Raw genomic sequence first — 25,688 nt, 5'->3', positions numbered from 1 at the left:
ATTCATCCGCATTATTATAATACAAAATATATAATTAACCATCATGCATTTGTTAAACTAAATAGAAATTAAACAATGAACTACACACATATGCATATTTTATCAATGACACATATATATGAAAGGTTCAAGTTGTTGCTAACCGCGATCGAGGAGGAAAAAATAAATGAGGAAGCTCGCTCAAGTGTGGCTCCGACACTTCATATCATGTTTGTTTCATGCTCTTGGGACATTTCATCAAACACCTTGTTTGCATAAGAGGAGCCAAAAGCAAACCCTACACCCCCTTGTGAAGTTTGTGAAGAGAAGTTGCACCGAATGGCTAAGTGCTGTGGGCTGGATGGTATATATAGGGGAGGGGCTTTAGTCGCGGTTGGCCTGGCCAACCACGACTAAAGGCCTTTGGGCCGAGCTCGAGGACATTTAGTCGCGGTTGGCCTGGCCAACCGCGACTAAAGCCCCTCCCGTCCACCAGCTGGCCACCGAGCACCCCGGGCCCGGAGCCTTTGGTCGCGGTTCGCCACAAGGGCCGCGACTAAAGGTCCCATTGGTCGCGGTTCTTGCATATCCGCGACTAATGGGGCTGTCCGGAAGGCCTTTTTTCTACCAGTGAGCAGCAGGGTCTTCCATTGTAGCATCGGCGATACGAAGAATCCCCCCAGGTTGATCTTCAGTCGGTGTAGAAGATGGAGCAGGTGCACCTGTGGCAAGCTAAAGTAGGCTGGCAGCACCAGCTCTAATATTCTCTGCATTAGGAGAGCTGTGAAGACCTGCCCAATAGTTCATGAATACTGCAGCAAAACTAATCAGTTCACTAGGATTTTTTATGAGTTTATGTTCAAAACAAGCTCTATTTCTTAGTTTTCAGATGGCCCAACATATAGCAGCAAGACCAGCAATTTAAACATTTCTACTAGCTGGAATTAAGCGAGGAAACCACCAAAAGAACTGTGTAAAGCTCCCAGGCCTATCAGGAGCACCAATTGATGTTGCAACATAGCTCCAGACAAATTTTGCTGCAACACATTCAAAGAAAAGATGAGAAATAGTTTCATTTTCATGGCAGTACTGACATGAAGCACTCCCCAACCAATTCCTTTCCAGCAAATTATCTTTTGTTGCAATAGCATTGTGCCAAATAAGCCATACCCAAATTTTAATTGAATTTTAGATAATTCATAACCACTTTCTATTTGTATACCATATCCTATATCGCATCTGGAGCACCACCTCGAAATCGATATCCTTATTCGCTAAATCTTTTAAAATCAGATATGGATACCTTACAACCGATTCGAGGGTGGTTTCGGCGTGGAAATTGTCCTATCCGTTTACACCCTACATCCGGCCGAGCGGAGATAGTGAAGTTACAGATAACGTGCACGAACCGCTGGAATTGTTCATCTTCCAGAACGAACGCACATAGTAATAATAATAATAATAATAATAAGAAGAAGAAGAAGAAGAAGAAGAAGAAGAACCGTGACGAGTCACGTCAAACTCATGCAAAGGCCAAACCCCAAAGCAAAGTAAGTTGCGCGGGATCCATCGGGTTGTCGATGAGCTGCAGGTGAGGCTGATGATTTGGTTGGACATGATGATTCGTATCACCTGGATCGATGCCATGCCCATGCGTCCACCAGAGAGATGGATTCTTCCATCCTTCTTTTTCGCCATGCCACCCGCGAGTAGTTTTTTCTGCGTGCGTCGGCCGGCGCCTCAGGATCCGTACGTCGACCTCGATTATTCTGGGTCGTCGGAAAATCGCGACCCCAAATGTTCACGCCTGACGGAGTCCATTTTTTTCTACTCTAGGGCAGCATGAGAAATTCCTGGAAATGCGTAACGCGCGCGCCGGACGGCCCAGCCAAACCGCATGCATCTTGGCCACGGTCACGGCTTGCTCGTTCCCATCGGGAGCCAACTCCTGGACCCCAGGCCGCGACGGTAGTCGTCCATCACGCGCAACTCACCTCTGTTGCGCGTTCACATGGGCCCCCTTCGAAACGGCCTGCGTAGGGCCCGCGACGAGGCATGCATTCTCCGTGCTGCTGTCAGACTCGAATGAATCCTACGCACAACATTTTAATCAGTTTTCTCTCAAAAAAAACATTTTAATCAGTTCAGGTTAAAAAAAACATTTCGATCAGTTTGCTACACCACGGAACTTTAAGCTGATACATATAAAACCACATGGTTTTCCTATACAAAAAGACCAGGGCTTCTTCACCAACCAATGTTGCAAAACTTGCAATGGCCACTGTCTTCTCCTCGCTGGATGTCGAGACAGCAGAGAGAGATAAATGCTTCAGTCGTTCAGAAAATCAAGGTCGCAGTAAGCGTGAAACCAACGTCTCATCTATTCCGCAAGGTGAAATCTGTGCAATTTACAGTCGTATATACGACCAAGAACATGTGCACGATACTATGGTACTATCCTACCTACCATACGATGAATCGCCTATCTCGAAATTGAAGATTTGAGATGCCTGGGTACAAGAAACAAAAAGATGCACGCTGCACGTAATGTGCATCGCCACATAGGCGTGATGTGCCGTAAATGTGTTTTCTCAAATACCACTTGATAAGAGCACCTCCATCAACACGTAACAAATTGTAGCCGGCAGGAACGACAGCAATGCGTTATTTGGAGCGGTCAATAATGGCAACAATGCGATATTTGGAGCCTTGACACATGTGTGAACCAACCTATGGTTGAATGGTTAGAAAAGCAGTGCCACCCACCAGAGTTTAAATCCTAGATTTGATATTTTGTTGTCTCATAAAGTTGGAATATTCTTCAGTGGGAGGCGACGTTCCCGTCGAGAGCGAGCCGTCTGTGGTGAGTTCGTCAATCTCAAGACCTACCGGATCAGTTCTTCGATGTAGTCTCTTAGAGGTGCTCATAGGGGTAAGATGTGCGTGTGTGCGTTCATAGAGGTGAGTGTGTGCGCGTCCATGTGAACGTCTTTGATTATACTGTTTCACAACAACAACAAAAAGAAGCCTTGACACATGTGTCCCTTCTATTGGGAGGGTCGTTCCACACAGGCGCTCCCAGTAGGTTGGTTCCCCGAAATTATGGTTTTTTCATTTCTTTTTAACGTATAGCAAAAAATTATGTTTAAAGAATAATAATTCAATCAATATTATCTAGTTTAAGCCCACAATAATCTAAACATATAAATAAAATCATTCATACAAGAATTTAAATAAATTGCAATTCGACTTGTTCACGAATCAGGCGGCGTATCCTCCCCTCGCCCACAAGTGCCCTAATATATTATTCTAAAGTTGAGTATAATCTATGTGTCTCGGATTTCTTGATGCATGGGGAAGAATGCAGGAAACCAAGCCGACACCTAGTCAAGTTGGACAAGAGGTCCCTGATGATCAAATGGATGGTCATCAACCACTTGATCTTCCCGCTCAATCTCGATGACATGTTGTGCAAGATAACACAACAGTGCAATACCCTCCCACATCTAAAATTCCAACCATGTAAGAGAAGGATACCAAAACTAGCAAAACGTTGTTGGAGCACACCAAATACCCGTTCGATATCCTTACGGCAAGCCTCTTGCCATTGAGCAAACCATGATCTCTTCTATGTATGTGGGTCAGGGATTGTCTTCACATATGTAGACCAACTTGGAAGCTAGGTAGATATCATTGGCTAGATAGTACCCTTTGTTCATTCTAATGCAAAGCCAAAAATATTTGGGAGTATGTGATGTGTCATCGGCGAAGCAGTCATAGTCGAGCAACATAGCACCCGTAAGCCAATGTTAGTCCTTGTTCTTCTTGTTCCCAACCCTTGAGCCACCATGCCGAGGAACAAGATGAATTTTTCTCTCGGAGATGAAGAAGAGCGGCCAAGATCATCACGCGTTGATTATCATCAGCGGCGGCATTAGCCTCCTCTTTCATCAACAACTAAACCATAATCTTGTCGGTGTTGTCCATTTCTCAACGACGAACACCTTGTGAGTGAGGCTAACAAATCGCGTTGACGTTCGTCGTTGTTGTGCTAGAGTCAAGGTCGACGGAGGATGTGTGGAGAGGGGGCCGACGACATGTGGTGTCGGTGGCAGAAGATGCGGGGCTCGGCGGCACTGCCAGATTGCTCGCCGAGCATGTAGAAAATGGTGGCTATTCCTGCCAAAACACGGCGGCGGTTGGATGGAGGTGGTGGTCGCGTCGGTGGCAGTGGAAATTCTAGGTAGGTGGGTGCGGGGCAAGCACGGGGAGGTGGCTAAGTTGGTAGCGATGGCGATTCTACGAGGTGGAAGGCGGATTGGGAGAGTTGGAATGTGTGGGTAATGGGCTATGTGGCTGCCAAGGGGATCCCACTAGTGAAATCCGATGTGACCTGGATTGTCGTCGCTCCTAACCCCACCCTTGAGGGTAGAGATCAGCATGCGGTTTCCATCTATTGTATTGAGCTCCAAATTATGCTGGCTACTTATGGGAGCACCGATGCGAGTGCATTTAATAGTCAGGAATCCAATATAGCTATTGAAACACTATTCAAGCCACCAGTTAAGTTGCTTATCTTGCTCAAATTTGAGTAAAGGCTGCAATGTTTAGATATTAATCATTGCAACATCTTTCTACCCCCATTAGATTATGCTACATTTTTCAATTTTAAATTAGCTCTCTCCACCCTAAGTCAATGTTCACACCATACCCATGCCACTAGCATCCCCTCGCTCTTAGTCTATTTTTGGAAGCCAATACATAATACTTATTTTATTATAGTTTAACACCCAAACTAGGTCTTAAAATTTGTGGCCCTCGTTTGACAAATTTATTTTCTAATTAGCCAACATTTTTTTTCCAAAAAAGAGGTTAAAACTCGGGCTTCTGCATCAAAGTGATGTAGCCGTTATTATTAATTAATTATTAAGAAAAGTATATAATTAATAACGTAACAATGACCGAAACATTATAAGATATAAAATAAACGTGAAACTTATTCCACACCAATGTCTTCATGAAGATAAATGCCATCACGCCATCATGGCCACGCCCGGACATAGAAGGCATGGATAAGGATTACCATCCTGTATGACGAGACCAAACAATGAATACCACCACAACAAGTATACAATGTCTTCAACAAGCTAATGACACAAGTTTGTGGCATGTGAGTCCATCCTGTAAGGACATGAGAAGGGTTTTCACCCCGGATATGAAGTAGTGATCCAATAAGCATCTTGATAAGGGATCAATCCATAGTTGCATATGTCAATACTCAGTGGTATGCCAAAAAGGCACTAGCAAAAAGTGGGATAACTTCCCACCTTAGATGGCCATCACGGCCATCTGGTGGCTGCCCATGCCTCGGCGCGATAGTAGCCGCTGCCACTCCACGTCGGCACCAGTCATGTTGCAACATCCACCATACTATTTGGAGCCGCTAGTGTGCCCTCATCATCGCCGGACTCTATCGTTGATGCCTTAAGCGCCCCGTACGATGGGTGATGCTCTCGCATCATACGAAGAAACCCTTTGCGTTGGCAGTGACTTCCACACGTAAACACCTCCATTATGCCTGCAAATGCGCCACTACGCCTGCAAATGCACCTATGCAAATTAGCCAATTGAAGCTTTAGGTTGGCATGTCTCACATTTCAATCCAAAAAATCAAACTTGCAACTTTGCAACCTATGACTCTCAACTAGAAACCCCAAAGGGTATTGAAAAAATACAGTATATGATTGTATATGTTGGTAGTGACGGTGCACACCGTCATCGCGTGGTGCAATCAAGAGGGGTGAAGGGGAGTGCGGCAAATTGACCAATGACTTCACCTGAATGCCGAAGAGGCTAGGGAGGTCAATTGTGAAGAAAGAAGATAATAAGGTGAGATGCTCGCGAGAAGCTGAACCGGTGCAAAGGGGGGAGTTAGAGCATCTCCAACAGGCGCTGTAAAAGCCCCGCGCGGCAAAAAAACCGCCGGCTTGCCACGTGCGGGCGCTGCCGCGCTGCTCCAGCGGAGGCGGGAGAAAGGCGCGCGCGCTAAAAAATTTGCCGCCCGCGCGCTTTCGCGCTATCCCGCGCGGGAAACTTGCCGCGTGCGCTGCCGCGCGCGCTATAAACACGCCACGCGCGAACGCGTCCAACTGCCACTTCCTCCACGCGTCTGTCTCCCTCCCTGCCTCTCTCCCTCCCGGGCCGCTCCACCCCCGGCCGCTCCGCCTCCGACCGCGCCGCCTCCGCGAGATGCCTCCGCGCCGCCGCCCCGCCTCCGGCTACCACGGCGTTCGGGCGCGGCCGAGCGGCCGGTTCGACGCGGAAATCCGCTCCGGCGAGGAGCGGATCCGCCTCGGCACGTTTGACACCGCGCATGAGGCGGCGCGGGCGTACGACATCGTCGCCTGGCGGCTCGGCCGCTTCCGCCGAACAATGAACTTCCACGACGTGTTCACGCGGGAGCAGGCGGAGATGCTCGCGCCGCCGCCGCCGGTGATCACGCGGGAGCAACAGCGCCGACAGCGCGAACTGGAGCAGCGCCTCCTCATCGCCGAGCGCGACGAGGCGCTGCGCCTCGAATGGGCGCGCTGCTTCCCCAAGGACGTCGCCGCCACGGAGGCCTTCTACGCGCAGAAGGAGGAGGAGAAAGCGGCGATGAAAGCGAAGAAAAAGGTGAGCCGCGAGAAGCGCCGCGCCGAGTCCGCGGCGAGGAAGAAGGCGAGGGCCGAGGCGGCGGCGAGGAGGAAGGAGGAAAAGAAGAACGGCGCAGGGCCGTTGACCATCGTCCTCTCCTCCTCCTCCTCCTCCTTCTCCTCCTTCCACTGGACGACGATGTCGACGCCGGTGTCGGAGACGACTCTAAGCAGCTCCGACTTCGACTGGGAGTCCGACGAGTAGTCGGACGAGTAGTTTATTAGTATTTTCGTTTTAAATGTCGCATTGTATCGTTGCACTTTTAAAATATATTCGTATTTTCGATCAAATTTGCATAGTTTGTTTGATGAATTTTCAAAAAAAAACGGTCGGATTAGCAGTTTGTGACGCGCGCGCGCTGCAAAATAGAGCCTCTGCCGGAGGTGCGATTTTCGCACATCAACGCCCGCTGCAAAATAGAGCCTCTGCCGGGGCAAATTCGCTATGCCGCGCTTCAGCGGTATACAGCGCGCCCAATCGCCGGTATAGCGCGCCAGATTTTACAGCGCCTGTTGGAGATGCTCTTAGGGGTGAAAAAAAAAGCCACACATTAATAAGGTCTATGCTTTATCAAAATGATTGGTATGGTGCTTAATATTTTGGTGCACAACAAGGCACACTATATCAATGGCGACTATGGGTAGCAAGCAACAAACTCTAATTTTCATCCATCTCTTTAAAAATAAAAGTTTGTGCATTGTACTACCCACCCATGGAGCTCATCTCGTCCGTCCATTCCGAGTCCAACGTTTCAATGTGCTTACCAACCTGAAGGGAAATCATCAAAGCCAGGCTTCATGAGGAAGATCCCCTGACAGACTCTTCGCGATAACTTGGAAGTGTTCCTTCTTTTCAGAGGCTCAGAGTCAGAGCCAACCCCCTCATAAACCCGCTCATGGCTCCTCCAACCGCCGCCTCGGCCGAGGTCTGATCCAATCCGGCGCGGTTCTTGCCTCTCCGATCGTCAGCCTACCGGATTCTCCGACCTGCGTCCCCTAGGGCAGAGGTGATTCTTCCCCTTTTCTTCTCTTTTTCGCAGCATCTCGAGTTGATCCGTTACCCCTCTTTCCCCCGTACCTTAAATTCGTTCTTCCTCCTCAGTGCTGATCTGCCGCGCCGCCGACGGTCCGAATCTCTCCGGTTGTCTGCCAACGGCCACCGCCTGCCCTAAAGCTGCCGCCTTGCCGTACCTTACGGTTGAATCCCGCCCTGCGCCCCCACCCACCCAAACACTCCCTGCCCCTCACGCGCGTTTAGTAGTCGGCGACACCGTGTTCTGGCCAACTCCGCCGCGTCCGCAGCCTATTCCGATTGGGCTTTGAGGTATGACCTTTTCATCCAGCAACTAGTCAGAAACCCCAATTGGCCTCGATGGTTTCTGGGTTTCACACCGGGCACACCTTCTAGATCCGCCCCTTGAGGCTGGAGCACAGTATGTTGTGATATGGCAGCGGGGAGATATCTGTCCTGGTCGGTTTATGCCGTTCTAGGCTATGCAGATTGAAAAATCCTGTCTTGCTGTATTAGGATAAGCAGTAATGGAATGATTGGGATTGTAGATTTCCCCCCTTCTAATTATGGTCAGGGGACCTAGCCTTCACTGTAAGGAGTGGCCAGTGGGCATCTGAGTTCTAGACGGGTGGGTGGGGCGGTCGACGCCACTCCCGCCAACACTGTTCTCATGGGGATGTTAAGAGTCGCACGCTTTTAAATATGACACGGTGTAGTGTAATTCCCTACTTTCCTCGCCATGATGTGTCTTGCACAAAGAAGGAAAATTGTGTCTCCACAAAATGACTAGGTACGCGTCCCGAGTGGGAAATTTGTATCTATGGATGTGGATTATAGCAAGTACAACTAAATGAAAGAAATTCATATTCGCGTGCATGTACCCTTATGCGTGGAAAGTAATCAGTTCACAGAAAATGTAATATTTCGAGGGGTGGCCACTGCTCAGTTGGCAGGGCGTAGCGTTATCCTAGCCGCCCGCCCGTGCTCGAACGCCCATGATCACTGCTCTTGTTCGTGAATTTCTGAAGCTCCTCGATAAGTTCCACGGATAAAAATAAAAGCATGCTGTTCCAAAACAATATAAACTCTTTCCTTTGTTATCTAAGATAACTATGTTGTATGTGATGTTTGGTTATGATACCAGTTCGCGTGCATTGCAGAAAAATAATAAATAATCATGTGTTCGTTATTCATATTATCTTGGCCTTTTGAGGACCCTGAGTGGCTTTGTTATGGCAAACTAAAGTCAGAATGTTTCGTTTTGATCAATGGATTACTATTAATTTGTTTCAATATTTTTGATACATCAGGATTCAAGATGGGGTATCATTCAGATGAGGAATTTTCAGTGGCTGGTGATAAGCCAGAAGTTGAGTTCATCGATTATCAGAATGATAACACTTTTCAGGATTATCAATCTGATGATGGTCCAGTGGTTGTTACGACTCCTTTCCCTTTTGAGAACGGCAAGCCTAAATCTGTCCTTGTTGGAGAAACATCCGCAGATACCATTTGCATAGAGAATACCTCGTCCGAACCTGTAAACTTGTGGAGTGTTAGAATTTTCTCTTCAAATCCAGAAGATAGCTATTTGCTGTCCATGATGACACCACCGACTAATGATGCTGATGAAGAGGCAAAGAAGGCTTTTCTTGGTTTGACTTCTGTGGAAGACCGTACACTTCAGCCTGGCCAAACTTTAACAATCTGGCTGTCCTGTATGCCAAAAGAAATTGGTTTACATACATCAATAGTGCATGTTGATATTGGGGACGAGAAGATTGAGCGTGTGGCTTTTCTATTGGCTGATGATAATGTTTCAAAGGCCTTATTTTCTGATAAACCTTATTCCAGGGGACGTGGCACTCAAGGAAAGAAATTTGAGTGTTCTACATTTGTGCCAGGTACCCGGCCGGTTCGGCAGCACACCCAAGGATTCAAGTATAAGTTACCTCAGTATGCAATACCTGTAGAAGTCCGTGAGCTCATTGAGTGTAAACAGAGACCTGATGTCCTATCTGAAGAGCTGAGCATGACAAACTATGCGAAATTCTTTAGCACTCTTTTAGTCATGGAAGAAATTAATTTGGAGGTAACACATGTAGTAGTACTCATAAATGTAAAGCTTCTATCCTTGTTTGCTAACTTGAGATACCCACTCGCAGGAGGAGATGAGAACATATAACATGGAGGGTGTCTCAATGAGAAGGAGGGGTAATGGTTTTTTGTCTCTTGAGGTCCTTGGTTTGGCAGAAAAAAGGCCTTCACTAGTCAATGGAGACTATATAGTTGCCAGACATGCTGGAAGTAATGATAGGCCTTATCAAGTTAGTGCCTTTTTCTTTGGCATTTTCAAATATCTGTTGGGCATTCTTTAAAAAAAATCAGTTTCAATTGATATTCATGAATCATGATTTGTTCTTCTTCAGGGCTTCATTCACAAGGTTGAAGCTGATGAGATATTTTTGAAATTTGATGATTCGTTTCACAACGCTCACCATGACAGGAATAAGTATGATGTTAGCTTCACATATAATAGATTGAACATGAGAAGGCAATACAAGTCTGTCCACGAGGCAGAACTTATTGGACCTGACATTCTGTTTCCCTCCCAATCCCGTTATAGAAGTGTCAAGAAGGTTCCATTTAAACCCCTGAATCCTGACATAAACACTGAGCAAGCTGATGCAGTCGGGATGATACTTGGCTGCCGAGGGGTTCCACCATACTTGATATATGGACCTCCAGGAACTGGCAAAACCATGACCCTTGTTGAGGCCATTTTGCAGCTCTATTCATCCAATAGGAGGGCAAATGTTCTCATATGTGCTGCTTCCAATAGCGCTGCTGACCATATATTGGAAAAACTGCTATCTGCTAGCTATCTGATCCGCCCAAGTGATATCTTTAGGCTAAATGCTCCTAGTCGTCAATACGATGATGTTAATCCTGATTTTATTCGGTTCTGCTTCTTTGAAGATACGGTGTTCAAGTGCCCTCCAATGCGAGCATTAATGCGGTACAAGATAGTTATATCAACCTACATGTATTCATCAACCCTACAGGCTGAGGGTATTCGCCGGGGGCATTTCACACACATTTTCTTGGATGAGGCTAGCCAAATTTCTGAACCAGAGGCAATGGTTCCTATGTCGGCCTTCTGTGGAAGAGACACCGTGGTTGTGTTAGCAGGAGATCCTATGCAATTAGGGCCGGTTGTTTTCTGTAAACAAGCAGATCAGGATGGTTTGGGGACATCGTATCTGCAAAGGCTGCTGTGTGACTTTGAGCAGTACCATTTGGAGGACCCTAACTATGTGACCAAGCTACTGAGGAACTACCGGTGTCATCCAGCAATCCTAGAGCTACCATCGCAGCTTTTCTACGGGAGTGAACTGATTGCTTGCAAGGGAGATGAAGTGCCATCTGTCTACGATTGCATTGGTCTTCCCAACAAGTCGTTCCCTGTACTTTTTGTTGGAATTCAGGGATGTGATGAAAGAGAAGGCAACAACCCATCATGGTTCAACAGAATCGAAGCTAGTAAAGTAGTAAATATCATCAGGACTCTTACAAGGGATGGTGAAGTCCGTGAAGCTGATATCGGGGTCATTACTCCATATCGTCAACAAGTTGTCAAGATAAAGAGGGCCCTAGAGACATTTGAGATGCCTGACCTGAGAGTCGGAAGTGTTGAACAATTCCAGGGCCAAGAAAGGGAAATAATTATCATCTCAACAGTCAGGTCAACGGTAAAGCATAACGAGAATGACAAGATCTTCAATCTTGGTTTCCTGACCAATTACCGAAGGTTCAATGTTGCAATAACTCGTGCGAAATCGTTGCTCATCATAGTAGGAAACCCTCACATTATCACTAAGGTGTGTTGTTGTAGTACTAGTTATTTTCTTTCTACATCATGCCCCTTTTCTGTTTCTGATGAAACTAACAAGCGCTGCTGCAGGATCGGTACTGGGATAAGCTCCTGAGGTACTGTGCAGACAATGGTTCTTATCAAGGATGTCCACTTCCGCCACCAGAAGAAGAATTTGGATATTCAGGATACAGTGACACCCGAGACCAACCTGCTGCTGGGTGGGAGTACAACCAAGAACCCTCTGACCGTGGCTTCAGACATTGCAGCGCCCCATCTTCCACCGAAAAGGTGTTGGAATGGTCCGACAGGCCAGATGAGGACTACCAATCAGCTCCCAACGCAGGAGCAGAACCTCAGGAGGAGACACTGCAGCAGGTCGAGGAAGAGGCTGGGCAGGATGATGTGCAGCCTGGCCAGAACTCAGCCAACGACGACGGTGCGGTTGATGCCGCATATGTGCAGAAGTACACCTTTCCTCCTGGTTGGGGCGACGTCTCGAGCATCCCTGCGACAGGCTGGGACTGACTAATCCAACCAGCCTCGTGGTCGCCCCTTATGGGTGATAAACTATTTTTTTCTTTTCGTAAGGGTCATTGCCGTTTGTAGAATAACCTGGGGATCACCCTCGTGGAGCTAAACTTCCCGGGCATCTCTCCTCTCTTTGCTCTCGAAGCGTTGAACTCACCCTCACTAATTCTGAATGTCTCTAGTGTCTGCTGAATTTCCTTGTTTATTAAGCCGTCGTGAACTGGATGTTGTTGACTGTGTGGGATGGGTGGACGTGCTACTATGTCCCTGTTGTTGAAAAGAAATCTGAATGTAGTTGTCTTCGCATGTGCTGTTTGTGTTCATATCCTGTTTTACTCCTGATGTCATGTGGTTTCTATCAGGCTAGAATTGTTGGTTCATTTAAAGGTAACAGGAAACTATCGTTGCGTCTGACATTTGGACAAAAATAAACACTCGTAGGTGCTACTTTGCATCGTGTGAAGGTTCTAGTTGTGTTTACGAAGGAATCAAGCAAGTAGTAGTAAAGCAGTAGTACGCCCTAGTCGACCGCGTAGACAACCAGAGTTCACGTAGATTATCTTTAGCTTCAGTTCCGTAAACACAAGTTCACGTAGATTATCTTTAGCTTCAGTTCCGTACTTCGTGTTTCAGGTATAGTATATCAACATATGACGATGTAGTTAGAAACGATATCGGTGTTTACTAAATTACTAGTACATTGCAGAGGGCTCTCACGTGGCAACCAGTATCCAATAGAACTTGGTCCCTGGCGTCTGGACTCCAACGGAGGAGGGACAACGACCATTTGTGAACAAATCATTAATGTACTCCCTCCGATTTATAGTAAGTGTCGGTGGTTTACTATAACTTTGCTAAACCACCAACATGGTAAGAGAATATATGGAGCCGTATTGGTCTTGTTCAATCTCATAATGAAGAACATATACAGGGGCTCTGAGAGCTCACATACAACAAGGGTGGCGGTCACTAGCAATTGGCATCTCTTTCTCTGGTTCCTTGTCTTCTTCCTTTCCATCATTGCTTCTTCGGCTCCTCGTGAACACTAAATCAAAGATGCCAGGAGGCAATGAACAGCATGGAACTCTAAACCGATGTAGTTGTAGTGGATCATGAAGAACGTTGTTATCCCTATCGTGTTTAGCTCTAATGCTACAGATACACAGTTGCCTAGTTGATCTTACGAAAAAGGAACTAGCTAATCTTTGTTCGCGTCCAGCGTCCTGCAATGTACTTTATCACATCACAATTTTCGTTTTACTTGTTCATGGTACAGTTGCCTAGGACAACAAGCAACGGTATTATTGATGTTCAGAGATCATCAAACTCACAGCTGGATTTCTCAAGTTCCCCCTTCCATTGATCAACCCAGTTGTACAAATGAACACCAACATAAAGCATCACCAACCTTAGCAGCTAATAACTCAATACAGAGTACACAAACCCACCTGTGATATACACTTGGGGTGTGTTCGGTTTCAGAATGAGGAGGAATGAGATGGAACGGTTCCGCACCTAGACCCCATTCCAGTGTTCGGTTGTGCGGAGGAACGGAACCAACTAGTTCCACAAAAAGAAATATTCCCTCTATATGCGGAACCAACCCATTCCACCAAATCGGTGGAATATGGAGGAACGGCTGGCTAAACAACTTTGTCAACCCACTGTCAACAAGAAAACGACATAATCTCTCCCTTGCCCCTCGTCTCTCCCTTGCCACACCGTCTGGCGACTAGCAGGAACCACGCGCGGCGGCGGCTGCGGCGGATTCAGGCGCGGCGGCAGCAGCTCCAGGCGCAGCGGCGGCTTCATGCGCGGCGCCCGCGGCGGATTCAGGCACGCGGCGGCGGCTTCAGGTGCGCGGCAGCGGCAGTGGCGGCTTCAGGCGCGGCGGCGTCTTCTTCAGGCACGCGCGGCAGCGGCTTCAAGCTCGTGCGGCGGCGGCTTCAGGCGCGGCGCCGGCGGTGGATTCAGGCGCGGCGCCGGCGGTGGATTCAGGCGCGGCGTCGGCGGCTTCAGGCGCGCGACAGCGGCGGCGGCTGCTCCTGCGGGGCGGCGGCGGCGGTTCCTGCGGGGCGCGGCGGCGGCGGTTCCTGAAGGTCGCGGCGGCTGCTTCACGCGCGGCAGCGATTCCTGCGAGCGGCGGTGGTTTCTGCGAAATATTGCTCGCGGCGGGCGGGCAAATCTCGGCCAAAACTAGTTTAGCACAAAGTAAATTCAGTTTAGGCTCAAAATTAAGCTTAGATGGAGACATTTCATTCTACCTATTTTCCTCCCAACCGAACACGCGAATGGAGTGGAATGGAACCGTTCCGTTCCAGTGGAATGGAACCATTCCATTCCATTCTATCTCATCCTACAACCGAACACACCCTTGAGAGTTGAGGCTACCTGATGCAGTAGCACTTGTGCAGTCAGTTAGCTCACACACACATCATGTCCAAACAGGCAGGATCCCCAAAACTTGTGTGTAGCTCCTGGCACGGATGGTAGGGTCCTGCATTAGTGGCACTCAGCTTGAGTGCTGAGTCCATGGACAGTTCATGCGGGTTCAAGCTGCCCCTACCACCGAGCTAGCACTCAGTTCTGTCCAAGCTAAACTGATCTGTCGAAGGGCTGACGATTGATTAACAAGTTGAGCGGATGAGTGTTAATTCATCATGGGCCATGAGTGCGAATCGACCACGAAACAACCGATCCGACAAGGCCAGTTGTGTCGTACTACGAACAGTGACCGTAATCTAGCAGAAGGGATATGAGGAGAGTTTTTTTGCTAGGTGGTCCTAGATCCATCGACAGCGAGTAAGTTGTTGCGTAAGGTTTCTGTTCAAGCTTTATGGAGCACACAGGGAACAAGAATATGGCAGAGATCCCCTTGATGCTCGTGCTCCTGTCTTCCTACTCATTTCGCGCTGGACTTACATTCCAAGAGATTCCTGTACAAATTTGACAAAAAGGAAAGATCAGTGTATTAACATTCATAGTAACCGAAGTAAGCTATCAGAAACACCTACTCCAGCTGAATCAAGGTGTGAGTTGGTTATGGGATAAAAAGTTACTCCCTCCGATTCATACTAACTTTGTACTGATTCCCCGACACTTATTACAGATCGGAGGGATGTCAAGATTTAGTAAAAAATTGTACTAATCCTCCGACATTTACTATGGATGGAGGGAGTGCCGTGTTCACGAGGAAAGTATACATCCCAGATATCACATCATGCAGCATGCTGCACCTCTGCGAGAACTTTCCATAAGTGAGCTGATTAGCAGTACCCAAATCAAGCTAAATTAAGCCAATGGCAGAGTGCCACTGAAAAGTAGACTCCAGACACTTTGGGTGATCGATGCAACTTCAGAAGCCAAGTCTCTCCCTCCATAAATACGCATAGGGCGCGTGCGTCAGTTATCACACGTCTCTCTGCCTCTCTCCCACACCTTGCTCCACCACTCCACGCTGATCTCCAGGAGGCCATCAATGGCGATGGAGGTGGAGTCGGCCAAGTGCGAGTGCTGCGAGCTAAGGGAGGACTGCACCCGGGGTTACATCCTTGGCGTGAAGGCGGACTTCGGCGGACGGTGGCTGTGCGGGCTGTGCTCGGAGGCGGTGAGGGAGGAGGGGAGGAAGAGGGGCATGGAGGAGGCGCTGGAGGACCACATGGCCTTCTGCCGCGGCTGGTGCAGGAGCAAGGACCCCGCTCTCAGGGTCGCCGACGGCATGCGGCAGATGCTGCTCCGGCGGCGGCGGTCTAAGTGAGACGAGGCGGAGCGAAGTGAGCGATCACGTCGCACGAAGGGTGTGCCACCGGCGATGGATGAACTCGGCGCTGCCATGCCATCTAGAAAATGAGTCCCGTACAAGATCGACGCGGATGAGAAGTGATCGGTCTCTTTGAGCTAGTGTTGCATTGATCGCCAATAAGCCAGGGTTCAAGTATGTAATGTAGTGAAGTAATAAATCTCAGCTAGATTGAGGCTGCATTGGCAGATTATTGGTTAGTCTCGCTGAAACTTCAGCTCAACACGACGAACTGAATCACATTTCTTCTTTCAGATGACGAGATGATGCCTGCCGTCTGGTCCTCATCTTCCCTGTCGATTCGCTGCTACATGCGTGCGGTCTTCATCCAGTGACAATCTACCGATTATCCATTACGTGTGTGCTGTTTCTTCAAGCTAGAGTAGAATCTAGTCTCTACCCTGCTTAGAGTATCTCTAGCAGATCCCCCATCCGATCCCATCCGCATAATAACCGCCGATTTCCGGTTTGGAGACAAGAAAATAGACCGTTCAGATGCCCGCATCGGACCCTCATTTCCAAAAAAAAAAAAATCTAGGCCGCCACGATTCGCGCCTCGGATACCCCAACTTCCCGGGTTGGAGAGGTTGAGCGAGCGCGAACCCGATCTTCTCCCCCGCGTTGGCGCGAAGGAACTTTCAGCTCGCACATTCCCGCTTCCGCCCCACCTACCGCGCCCGATTCCGCCGCTCCCGGTCATCTCCGGCCATCGCAGCCCCCGCGTCCGGACCGGCATTGAGGCAATCAACCCGCCGCTGCTCCCGAGCTAGGCCGCGCGGACCAGCTCCACCGACCGCATCTGGATCCAGTGCCGCCGCGGCAGCCGCCACCGAAGGCGCCGTGGTCGACGCGCCTCCCGCTGCTGCTGCTCTCGGAAAGCGGAAGCGGCTCGAGCAGCACGTTGTCCCCGCGCCTCCCGCTCCGGCCAAGCGGGTGAAGCGGCCGAGCAGCAAGGTGTCGGTCGCGGCGCCGGCGCCGAAGAAGGCGGCTCCAAAGAAGGCTGCGAAGAAGCCACCCGCTGCCAAGATGGCGTCGCTGACTGCTTTGGTAGCTGCGATGGTGACGGCGCCGCCGGAGCCGGCTGATGCACGCAAGGTGGTCGACGAAAGTCCCGCCGTTGATTACGCGCCGGAGTCGTACGATGACATGCTCAACGATGCTACCGTCGACATGGACTCACTGCCGCTTGCGTATTACGGTGACTACAACGACGGATTGGAGGAGGGGCTCGAGGGCGAGGAGTTTGAGGAAGAAGAAGACGTCGGCGGCGAGGAAGAAGATGAATTGGAAGAGATCGAGGAGGGGGCGTTTGATGGTGCGGTGTCCAAGGCGATGGGGAGAGCGATCCGGTCCGGCAACTACTCCGAATTTGAAGATGTGATCTTGATCCGTGCTTGGGAGGCGGTCTCGGTGGATGCCGTGACCGGCACCGACCAAACTGGCAAGAGGTATTGGCAACGCATCGAGGATAAATGCTTCCAATTGGTGCCGCCTCTCTCTACTACTCCGGTTCGCTCCTACCGCTCGCTCCAAGGCCGATGGGACACCATCAAGATGGCGTGCAGCCGGTGGTCAGGTTGTATCGAGGGCGTGAGGAACGCGCCACCGAGCGGCACCAACGCCTGCGATTGTGAAGCTATTGCGCAGCAAAGGTTTCGGGAAATGCCCGGTTTGAAAAACATACGTTCAAATTCGCTCATTGCTATGCCCTTCTTGAGCACAATCCGAAATGGAAGTTGAGGGAACAAGCGGCGCCACCGCCAAAGCACAAGCTTATCAAGTTGGAGGACGCGGAGGAGGATGACGTGCTTGAGACCAAGAAGAATAAGAAGAAGCTGGATGGATGCAAGGCAACCAAGGACAAGATCAAGAGACAAGGAGAGGCCGCATCATTGTCTCTCAAGATCGATGTGATGGTCAAATCCAAAGAGGCGTTGTTGATGAAAACTTTTGCGGCAAAGAAGGAGATGATGGAAGAAAAGGCCAAGGAGAAAGAGGCAAAGTGGACGACGCTCTGGGGGGATGCAAAGCGCAAGGCCGGCACTGAGGAGAGGAGGGCACGCGCCGAGGAGCACTGTGCCATGGCAGAGCTCATCGCGGCGGAGAATGCCACTATGATGATGAACCCGGCTGGCATGGATGAGGCTAGCCTTGAGTGGTGTAAGCTTACGAATACGCAGATCTTGGCGCGGAAGAGGGAAGCTGCACACGCTGCCATGGCTGCCGCGATGAATGCCGGAGGTGAAGACGCTACGGCGAGTGGTGGCGGCCATGTCGATGTACCGGCAATTGACGGTGAAGCGTGATCACTTCCCTCTTTCATGATGTGATGTTCGATCTTCTTTTGATGTCGTGTTTCTTGTATCATTGAGTACTTGGAACAATCTATTTTTGCATGATTATGTTGCTACATTTGAGAATTATCGGATAATTTGGATAAACTTTGCGCTTGCGGTTTTTGATTGCGCGACCATTTTTTGGCCTCCAAAACGCGTTTAGAGTGGCCTGGATATGCGAATTTGGAGTTTAAGGTTCTGCTAAAGATGCTCTTACAGTTTGTGCGAAGCGCCAAGAAGGATTATTGCTTGCAACAGAGTGGAGTAATTCTGTTTCTTACGTTTTGCGCAGAGTGGGAAGCGCCAAGCAGGATTGTTGCTTGCAATACATTGAAGTAATTCTGATTGTCAGTTTCATGCTTACAATTAAGATTGTGGCCGAGAGTATCCTCCCAAGCCAGCTGACAAATAAGAATGCTTCGTGCCTCTTTAGCAAGGTCACAGTGGCTCTTTATTTATATAAACAAAAAACATCTCGCACTACTGTCTTCCCTTTCCCCTCTCCCTGCTATAGTGTCCGTGAGTTTCCCTTGTCCCTCCGCCGGCCGGACCGCCGGTTCCTTCCCTCTTCGTCTGCCGTTTCGGCGGCGGGAGAGTGGGGGAACCGCGGATCTGTGCGCTAGGCGTGTAGATAGTAGGGGTAGTTTGTCGGCCGGCGGCGTTGTGGTGGTGGAGGCGCCGTCGGGAGGAATAAGGGTGTCTCCGCTCATTCCCCATCGCGGCGGCGTTCCCCGTGATGTCGAGCTGGAGGCCGAGTGCGCCCATGGATCATGCGGATCTATGGTGCTAGGGTTCCTGGGGGGTTGGTGCGACGGCGGTGCCGACCTTTTGTGGATTTTGTCCTCGGGTTCCGCCGTCATGGCCGCGACTTCTCCATCGCCGCCATGGAGCTTTTGAGGTTTTGTACTGGAGTATGGCTGGCTGTATGCCGGCACACTTCAGAAGCTGGCTTCTCCAACGTGGGCGCAGCGGAAGCGGAAGGGCGATGTCGCTGTTTTCCATCAACTCTGTCGATTGGCTTCGGCGGCGTGGCGACTTGAACAAGCTCGGGGCATTCCCCGGCTGATGATCCCCAAAAAAGGCAACTCCGTCATCTCCGGCGGGTGCGGATAGAGGTCCACAAAGCAGCGGTGACTGCGAGGGTGCTTCTCCGAGCCTCGGCGTGGTGCTGGTTGCGCGCTCGTTGGCGTGCTTGCAAAAAGATATTCTAGGCTTCTTTGTAATTTTTGGTTTTCGCAAGGTCTTCTTTGCAAAATGTCGGTACAGCTGTGTTTCTGGAGTCTTTGTAATACTACTATATGAATAGAGACGTGGCAACTTCTAAAAAAAACATCTCAAACATCTTCCCACTACCATAAGCATTTCATAGATCACGTGACTACGTTAGCCATAGGTCACTTGATGATGGAGAACCACATGCACACAACAGATGAAAAGCTGAGCCATAAGTATAACAACCTACTGTTTAACTAGATTATAAAACATGACTGGTCTTCACAATGGTCAACAACAAAGATTTTACGACATATGATTAACACTGATATAAAGGTCTAGCATTTATGTGCTGAAACAGCACGCTGACAAAGCAGCAACATCTACTAATAAAGGGAAATACCACTAACCATATACTGATTAGTTTAAACAGTACCAGAAAAAGCTAGCCAAGTATAGGCATTACATTAAAGGATCAGTCTAGCATATGCTGCACTGAACTGATGCTTGTTAACTACGAAGGAAACAAGCAACTAGATTTATTGAAACTTAGGTAAATATGAACCCCAGGTACATGTACCATGAAATTGCACTGGAGAAGCGAACCTGCAGCAACAGAGTACAGAAATGACATTAGTAATAGCCAAAAAAAAAATCAACAGCATAAGGTTAAACGAGACGGAAACTTGTGATTACCTAGATTTACAACTTAGGAAATCTGAAACCCAGGTACATGTACCCTGAAGTTGTACCAGAGAAGCTAACCTGCAAGGACACGGAATAGAAATAACATTACTATTAGACAAAAAAATCAACAGCCATTCTTGAAAAAAAAAATCAACAGCATAGGTTAAGTGAGCAGGAAACTTATGATTACCTAGATTTAGAGCTTAGGCAATCTGAACCCCAGGTACATGTCCCATGAAGTTGCACTGGAGAAGCAAACCTGCAGCACCACAGAACAGAAATGGGATTAGTACTGCCCAAAAAACAACAGTGTAAGGTTTAAGCTAGCAGTAGACGTGTAATTACCATATCACTGCTTGTACTCTTGCAGGTCTTTGAAATCTGGAGTCTCACATCCTTTATCAAACATGCCAACAGAAACCGAATCCTCAACATGTTCCATGAACATGAACAGGGACCATGAACTATACAGGGTGACAGAAGAAGCGCATTCCTGCTGCTAGATGAACTTGAGTTTATGGGTGAAATGAAGATTCCATGGCAGGGGAGGGGATTGGACACGCTACATATGAAACAAACTGAGGTGGGAGAGGAGGTGCAGAGATAGAAGTTAGTAGACGGATGAGTGAGGGGAGTTGTTGAAATCACCACTGAGCCTCTTCATTCAAAAAATACAGAAGAGCCAGTGAGGAGAGATCTTGGTGTTCTTTGCAGAGCACCGGAGAAGTCGGGATGAATAGAGGAATGTCAAGATGGCGAGGCAGAATGTATGTATCAGGAGAATATAAGATGATGCAGATATCCTAGACTGTAGCACGGGAACAGATACCAGAGTGTAAACTCCAGTTATCTGACAAGAGAACAATATACTACCTTTACTACCCTACCCCTGCCAGATGCAGTTTCCTACTAGCTAGGATCCTGCAGACTACTACCACTATTGGATCATGATGAATGGAAATGAAGGTCTAATTTCTAATGAGAGTTGGAACCATAGAGGTGACTAGAAGCTACAAAGGTGACTCAGAAACTGCTGTGCTCTCATCCACCCCCAACAGGCTCCACCACCACCACCACACCCTTGTCACAGCAGTTTCGAACGAGTCTTGATATGCTTGCTAACCCACCTAACAGTAGTACTAGTGATGAAGAAGAAGCTAGGAGGAAGGCTGCTGCTATTCTAAGTTACTCTATACACAGTAGCAAGGTTAGCTGCTGATGACCTATGTACACGGTGACGCCCATCATTCAGCGCTAGGCGATATCCAGATGGAGGATCCTCCTGAGATTCTCCGTCGCAATGGCAGTGTCGTCGTCACCAAAGAAGCCCAGAGTTGAGCCGGCAGTGGGTGTGGAAGGTGCTGACTTGGCATGCACAAGCAGCTCGACATGGTCGGATCGGTCAGCAGGCGGCAACTCGAGCGAGACACTGCGCTTCTGGTGGAGGGAGGAGAACTTTGGTATGGGCAGTGAGCTGGGCGGCGGCGAGTTGGAGTAGGCCGGGCCGGCCCAGAGCTCGGGACCGGTAGGAGGAGATCCTGCTGATGGAGTGATGGGGATGGCTCGGCTGCGCTTCTTCCCGTTGTGCAGCTGCTGCTGCTGCTTCGGGGTCTTGGGCTCCGGGGAGTAGTTCCGTGTGGGGCGTGCAGGTGGTGGCGTGGGCGGGGACGGCAGGATGCCGATGCTGACGCTGGAGTGGAAGGCGCGGCAGTTGACGGCCTGGTAGCCGCGCATGGGGTGGGGCGATGAGAAGTGCGGCGATGGCCTCCTCCGGCGGCCGGAGTGGTGGTGGTGGCTGCGCTGCTGCTGCTGCTGCGAGATGACCAGAGTCTCCATGGCCAGACGAATTGTCAGAGTGGCAGGTCGAACGAGCCCTGGTGCCAAACCAAATGGAACGCACGTCAGACATTGGCAATTTCATTAGGGAGCTAGGCAACGGTGAAAACTTGAGAAAAGCATCGACTTTGGTGTGAACGAGCACATACAGAACTACGGTTTCAGCGTTGAAATGGTAAACTATACCATGCAGAGCAGATTTTTTTATAGAATAATAACAGGGATTGCTCCCCGCGCGGCTCCATTTACATGAAACGAAACCATACAGATGCAGAGCAGATATTTGCGGACGCGTAGATCTATTAGAGATCGAAGGGTACCTTGGCGGATCTACAGCCGATGAACGGATCGCAACACACAGGAGCACGAAATGGGACCGCACGACCCTCCCTCTCAGATCGCCTCCGAGCTCCTCTCCGCCGTCCGGAAATGCCTCGGGCACGCGAGCGCACACACGCTGCATCGAGGAATCGCACCACCACGGATCAGAACAAGCCACCAGCACAAATCCCCCAAAAAAACTCAGAAGCACGTAGCGCCATTTCGCAACTCACCGATCCGACGAGCCGGGGCGGCGAGGGACGTGGGGGCGCGGCGGACGGATGATCCTCACGAGGCGGGCGGCCGGGCGTGGATGGATCTGGCCGCTGCGTCGAGATCTGGGTGGCGAGAAGGGGCGGTGGAGGTGGAGGTGGGTGGGAGCTGATGAGGTGTGGTTGCGGTTGAGGGTGGAGTGGGGTGTGGAAGGGAAGGGAAAGCAGCAGCAGCTCCCTCTATCAGCTACACGACGCCGCGGACTTGAAAGTCGGAACGGACGGCCCAAAACCGGGTTTCATACTACACGTCTGGGGTCCGGGGTGGAGCCCGTGGCCATGCGCTGCGCGCCCGTGAAAAGGTGTATTTGTTTTGTTTTGTGACCGTTCGATATTTTTCGAAATCTCGGAATGGGTAAATTCGGGTTTTAAAAATGGCATTTAAAATTTGTACAAATTTTTTGAGATTCGATAATTTGGGTAGCCGATAATTTGGGTTCTGATTCGGGTAATCCTAGATCCCCGATAAACAACACAGATAAAAGAAATACAACATACTTTCTTTGAAATCGTGCGGAAGATAACGTCGACGCCGCGCTGCAGATAATGACTAAACAACTGAATCATATATCAAAGACTTTTCATGAATAGTACTTTCAAGACAAGCATCAATAAGACTTGCATAATAGTTAACTCATAAGCAATAAATTCATAATAAAGGCATTGAAGCAACACAAAGGAAGATTTAAGTTTCAGCAGTTGCTTTCAACTTGTAACATGTATATCTCATGGATAGTTATCAACATAAAGCAATATAGCAAGTGCAATAGGTAAACATGTAAGAATCAATGCACAGTTGACACAAGTGTTTGCTTCTAAGATGGAAGGAAGTAGGTAAACTGACTCAACATAAAGTAAAAGAATGGCCCTTCACAGAGGGAAGCGAGGATTAAATCATGTGCTAGAGCTTTTTAAGTTTTGAAATCATATAGAGAGTATAAAAATAAAGTTTTGAGAGGTGTTTGTTGTTGTCAACGAATGGTAATGGGTACTCTAACTACCTTGTCAACCAGACTTTCAAGAGCGGCTCCCATGAAGGACGTTATCTCTACCAGCAAGGTAGATCATCCCTCTTCTCTTTTGTTTACTTATGTATTTTAGTTTCATTATTTATGGATGACACTCCTCCCAACCTTTTGCTTACACAAGTCATGGCTAACCGAATCCTCAGGTGTCTTCCAACATTCACATACCATGGAGGAGTGTCTATTTGCAAAATTAAGTTGCTTACTGATAGATCAGAGCAAAACATGTGAAGAGAATTATTAATGAAGGTTGATTAATTTGGGGGCTGGGAACCCCGCGCCAGCTCTTTTTGCAAAATTATTGGATAAGCGGATGAAGCCATTAGTCCATTGTGAAAGTCTGTCAAAAGTAAATGACAAGATCGAAAGATAAAACACCACATACTTCCTCATGAGCTATAAAATATTGACACAAATAAGAGATAATAGCTTTTGAATTGTTTAAATGTAGCACATGAAGTATTTGCTTGAAATGGCAGAGAAATACCATGTAATAGGTAGGTATGGTGGACACAAATGGCATAGTTTTTGGCTCAAGGATTTGGATGCACGAGAAGAATCCCTCTCAATACAAGGCTAGGCTAGCAAGGTTGTTTGAAGCAAACTCAAGTATAAAATGGTACAGCAAGACTCACATATGAACATATTGTAAGCATTATAAGACTTTACATCGTCTTCCTTGTTGTTCAAACACCTTAACCAGAAAATATCTGGACTCTAGAGAACAATCATGCAAACCAAATTTTAACAAGCTCTATGCAGTTCTTCATTAATGGATACAAAGTACATGATGCAAGAGCTTAAACATAATCTATATGAGCACAACAATTGCCAAGTATCAAATTATTCAAGACATTATACCATTTACCACATGCAGCATTTTCTGTTTCCAACCATATAACAATGAACGAAGCAGTTTCAACCTTCGCCATGAACATTAAAAGTAAAAGCGAAGAACACTAGTGTTCATATGAACAAGCGGAGCGTGTCTCTCTCCCACACAAGGATGAACTTATTCAAACATAAACAAAAACAAACAGACGCTCCAAGTAAAGTACATAAGATGTGACCGAATAAAAATATAGTTTCAAGAGAAGAAACCTGATAAGTTGTCGATGAAGAAGGGGATGCCTTGGGCATCCCCAAGCTTAGATGCTTAGGTCTTCTTGAAATATGCAGGGATGAACCACGGGGGCATCCCCAAGGTTATACTTTTCACTCTTCTTGATCATAGTATATCATTCTCCTCTCTTGACCCTTGAAAACTTCCTCCACACCAAACTCGAAACAAACTCATTAGAGGGTTAGTGCATAATCAAAAATTCACATGTTCAGAGATAACACAATCATTCTTAACACTTCTGGACATTGCCCAAAGCTACTGGAAGTTAATGGAACAAAGAAATCCATCCAACATAGCAAAAGAGGCAATGCGAAATAAAAGACAGAATCTGTCAAAACGGAACAGTCCGTAAAGACGAATTTTTTAGAGGCACTGGACTTGCTCAGATGAAAATGCTCAAATTGAATGAAAGTTGCGTACATATCTGAGGATCGCGCACGTAAATTGGCAGATTTTTCCGAGTTACCTACGGAGAACCCCGCCCAAATTCGTGACGGACGAAACTGCTTCTCGCAGAAATCCAAATCTAGTATGAACCTTGCTATCAAAGACTTTACTTGGCACAACAATGCAATAAAATAAGATAAGGAGAGGTTGCTACAGTAGTAACAACTTCCAAGACACAATAAAACAGTATCAAAATAAACACATGGGTTATCTCCCAAGAAGTTCTTTCTTTATAGCCATTAAGATGGGCTCAGCAATTTTAACGATGCTCGCACAAAATAAGAGTTGAAGCAAAAGAGAGCATCGAGAAGCAAATTCAAAGCACATTTAAGCCTAACCCACTTCCTATGAAAAGGAATCTTGTACACAAATGAATTCATGAAGAACAAAGTGACAAGCATAGGAAGATAAAACACAAGTAACTTCAAGATTCTCAACATAAAGAGGGGAAACTTAATATTATTAAGATGCATATAACCATGTTTCCCTCTCTCATAATAACTTTCAGTAGCATCATTAATGAAATCCACAATATAACCATC

General features: G+C 48.1%; 3 protein-coding genes across 4 annotated transcripts; 2 read left to right on the top strand and 1 right to left on the bottom strand.

Annotated features, from left to right (window-relative positions):
• The first annotated feature begins 9,001 nt into the window (after positions 1–9,001).
• Positions 9,002–12,085, top strand: LOC124694722 (probable RNA helicase SDE3). The gene is made up of 4 exons (XM_047227675.1): positions 9,002–9,775; positions 9,849–10,010; positions 10,113–11,564; positions 11,648–12,085. The coding sequence occupies exons 1-4, from the start codon at positions 9,002–9,004 to the stop codon at positions 12,083–12,085; spliced, it is 2,826 nt and encodes a 941-aa protein (XP_047083631.1).
• Positions 12,086–15,513: 3,428 nt separating this feature from the next.
• LOC124696460 lies at positions 15,514–15,845 on the top strand. Its single transcript, XM_047229189.1, has one exon. It carries the CDS (start codon positions 15,567–15,569, stop codon positions 15,843–15,845), a length of 279 nt encoding a protein of 92 aa, XP_047085145.1. The 5' UTR covers positions 15,514–15,566.
• A 4,052-nt stretch (positions 15,846–19,897) lies between these two features.
• On the bottom strand, positions 19,898–22,535 carry LOC124701489 (extensin-like). Of its 2 annotated transcripts, XM_047233557.1 has the most exons (6): positions 22,513–22,535; positions 22,279–22,415; positions 20,468–21,996; positions 20,313–20,381; positions 20,132–20,200; positions 19,898–20,041 (listed from the first exon to the last, which is right to left on the bottom strand). In XM_047233557.1, exon 3 carries the CDS (start codon positions 21,956–21,958, stop codon positions 21,377–21,379), a length of 582 nt encoding a protein of 193 aa, XP_047089513.1. In that variant the 5' UTR covers positions 21,959–21,996; positions 22,279–22,415; positions 22,513–22,535; the 3' UTR covers positions 19,898–20,041; positions 20,132–20,200; positions 20,313–20,381; positions 20,468–21,376. The 2 variants fall into 2 exon arrangements, with proteins under 2 accessions (XP_047089513.1, XP_047089515.1); XM_047233559.1 differs by lacking the exon at positions 20,132–20,200.
• Between the last annotated feature and the right edge of the window lie 3,153 nt (positions 22,536–25,688).

The sequence above is a fragment of the Lolium rigidum genome, chromosome 3, assembly GCF_022539505.1.
Source record: "Lolium rigidum isolate FL_2022 chromosome 3, APGP_CSIRO_Lrig_0.1, whole genome shotgun sequence".
NCBI classification, from domain to species: domain Eukaryota; kingdom Viridiplantae; phylum Streptophyta; class Magnoliopsida; order Poales; family Poaceae; genus Lolium; species Lolium rigidum.
Note: the sequence above shows the minus strand (reverse complement) of the source record. Positions and strands in the feature narration are given on the sequence as shown.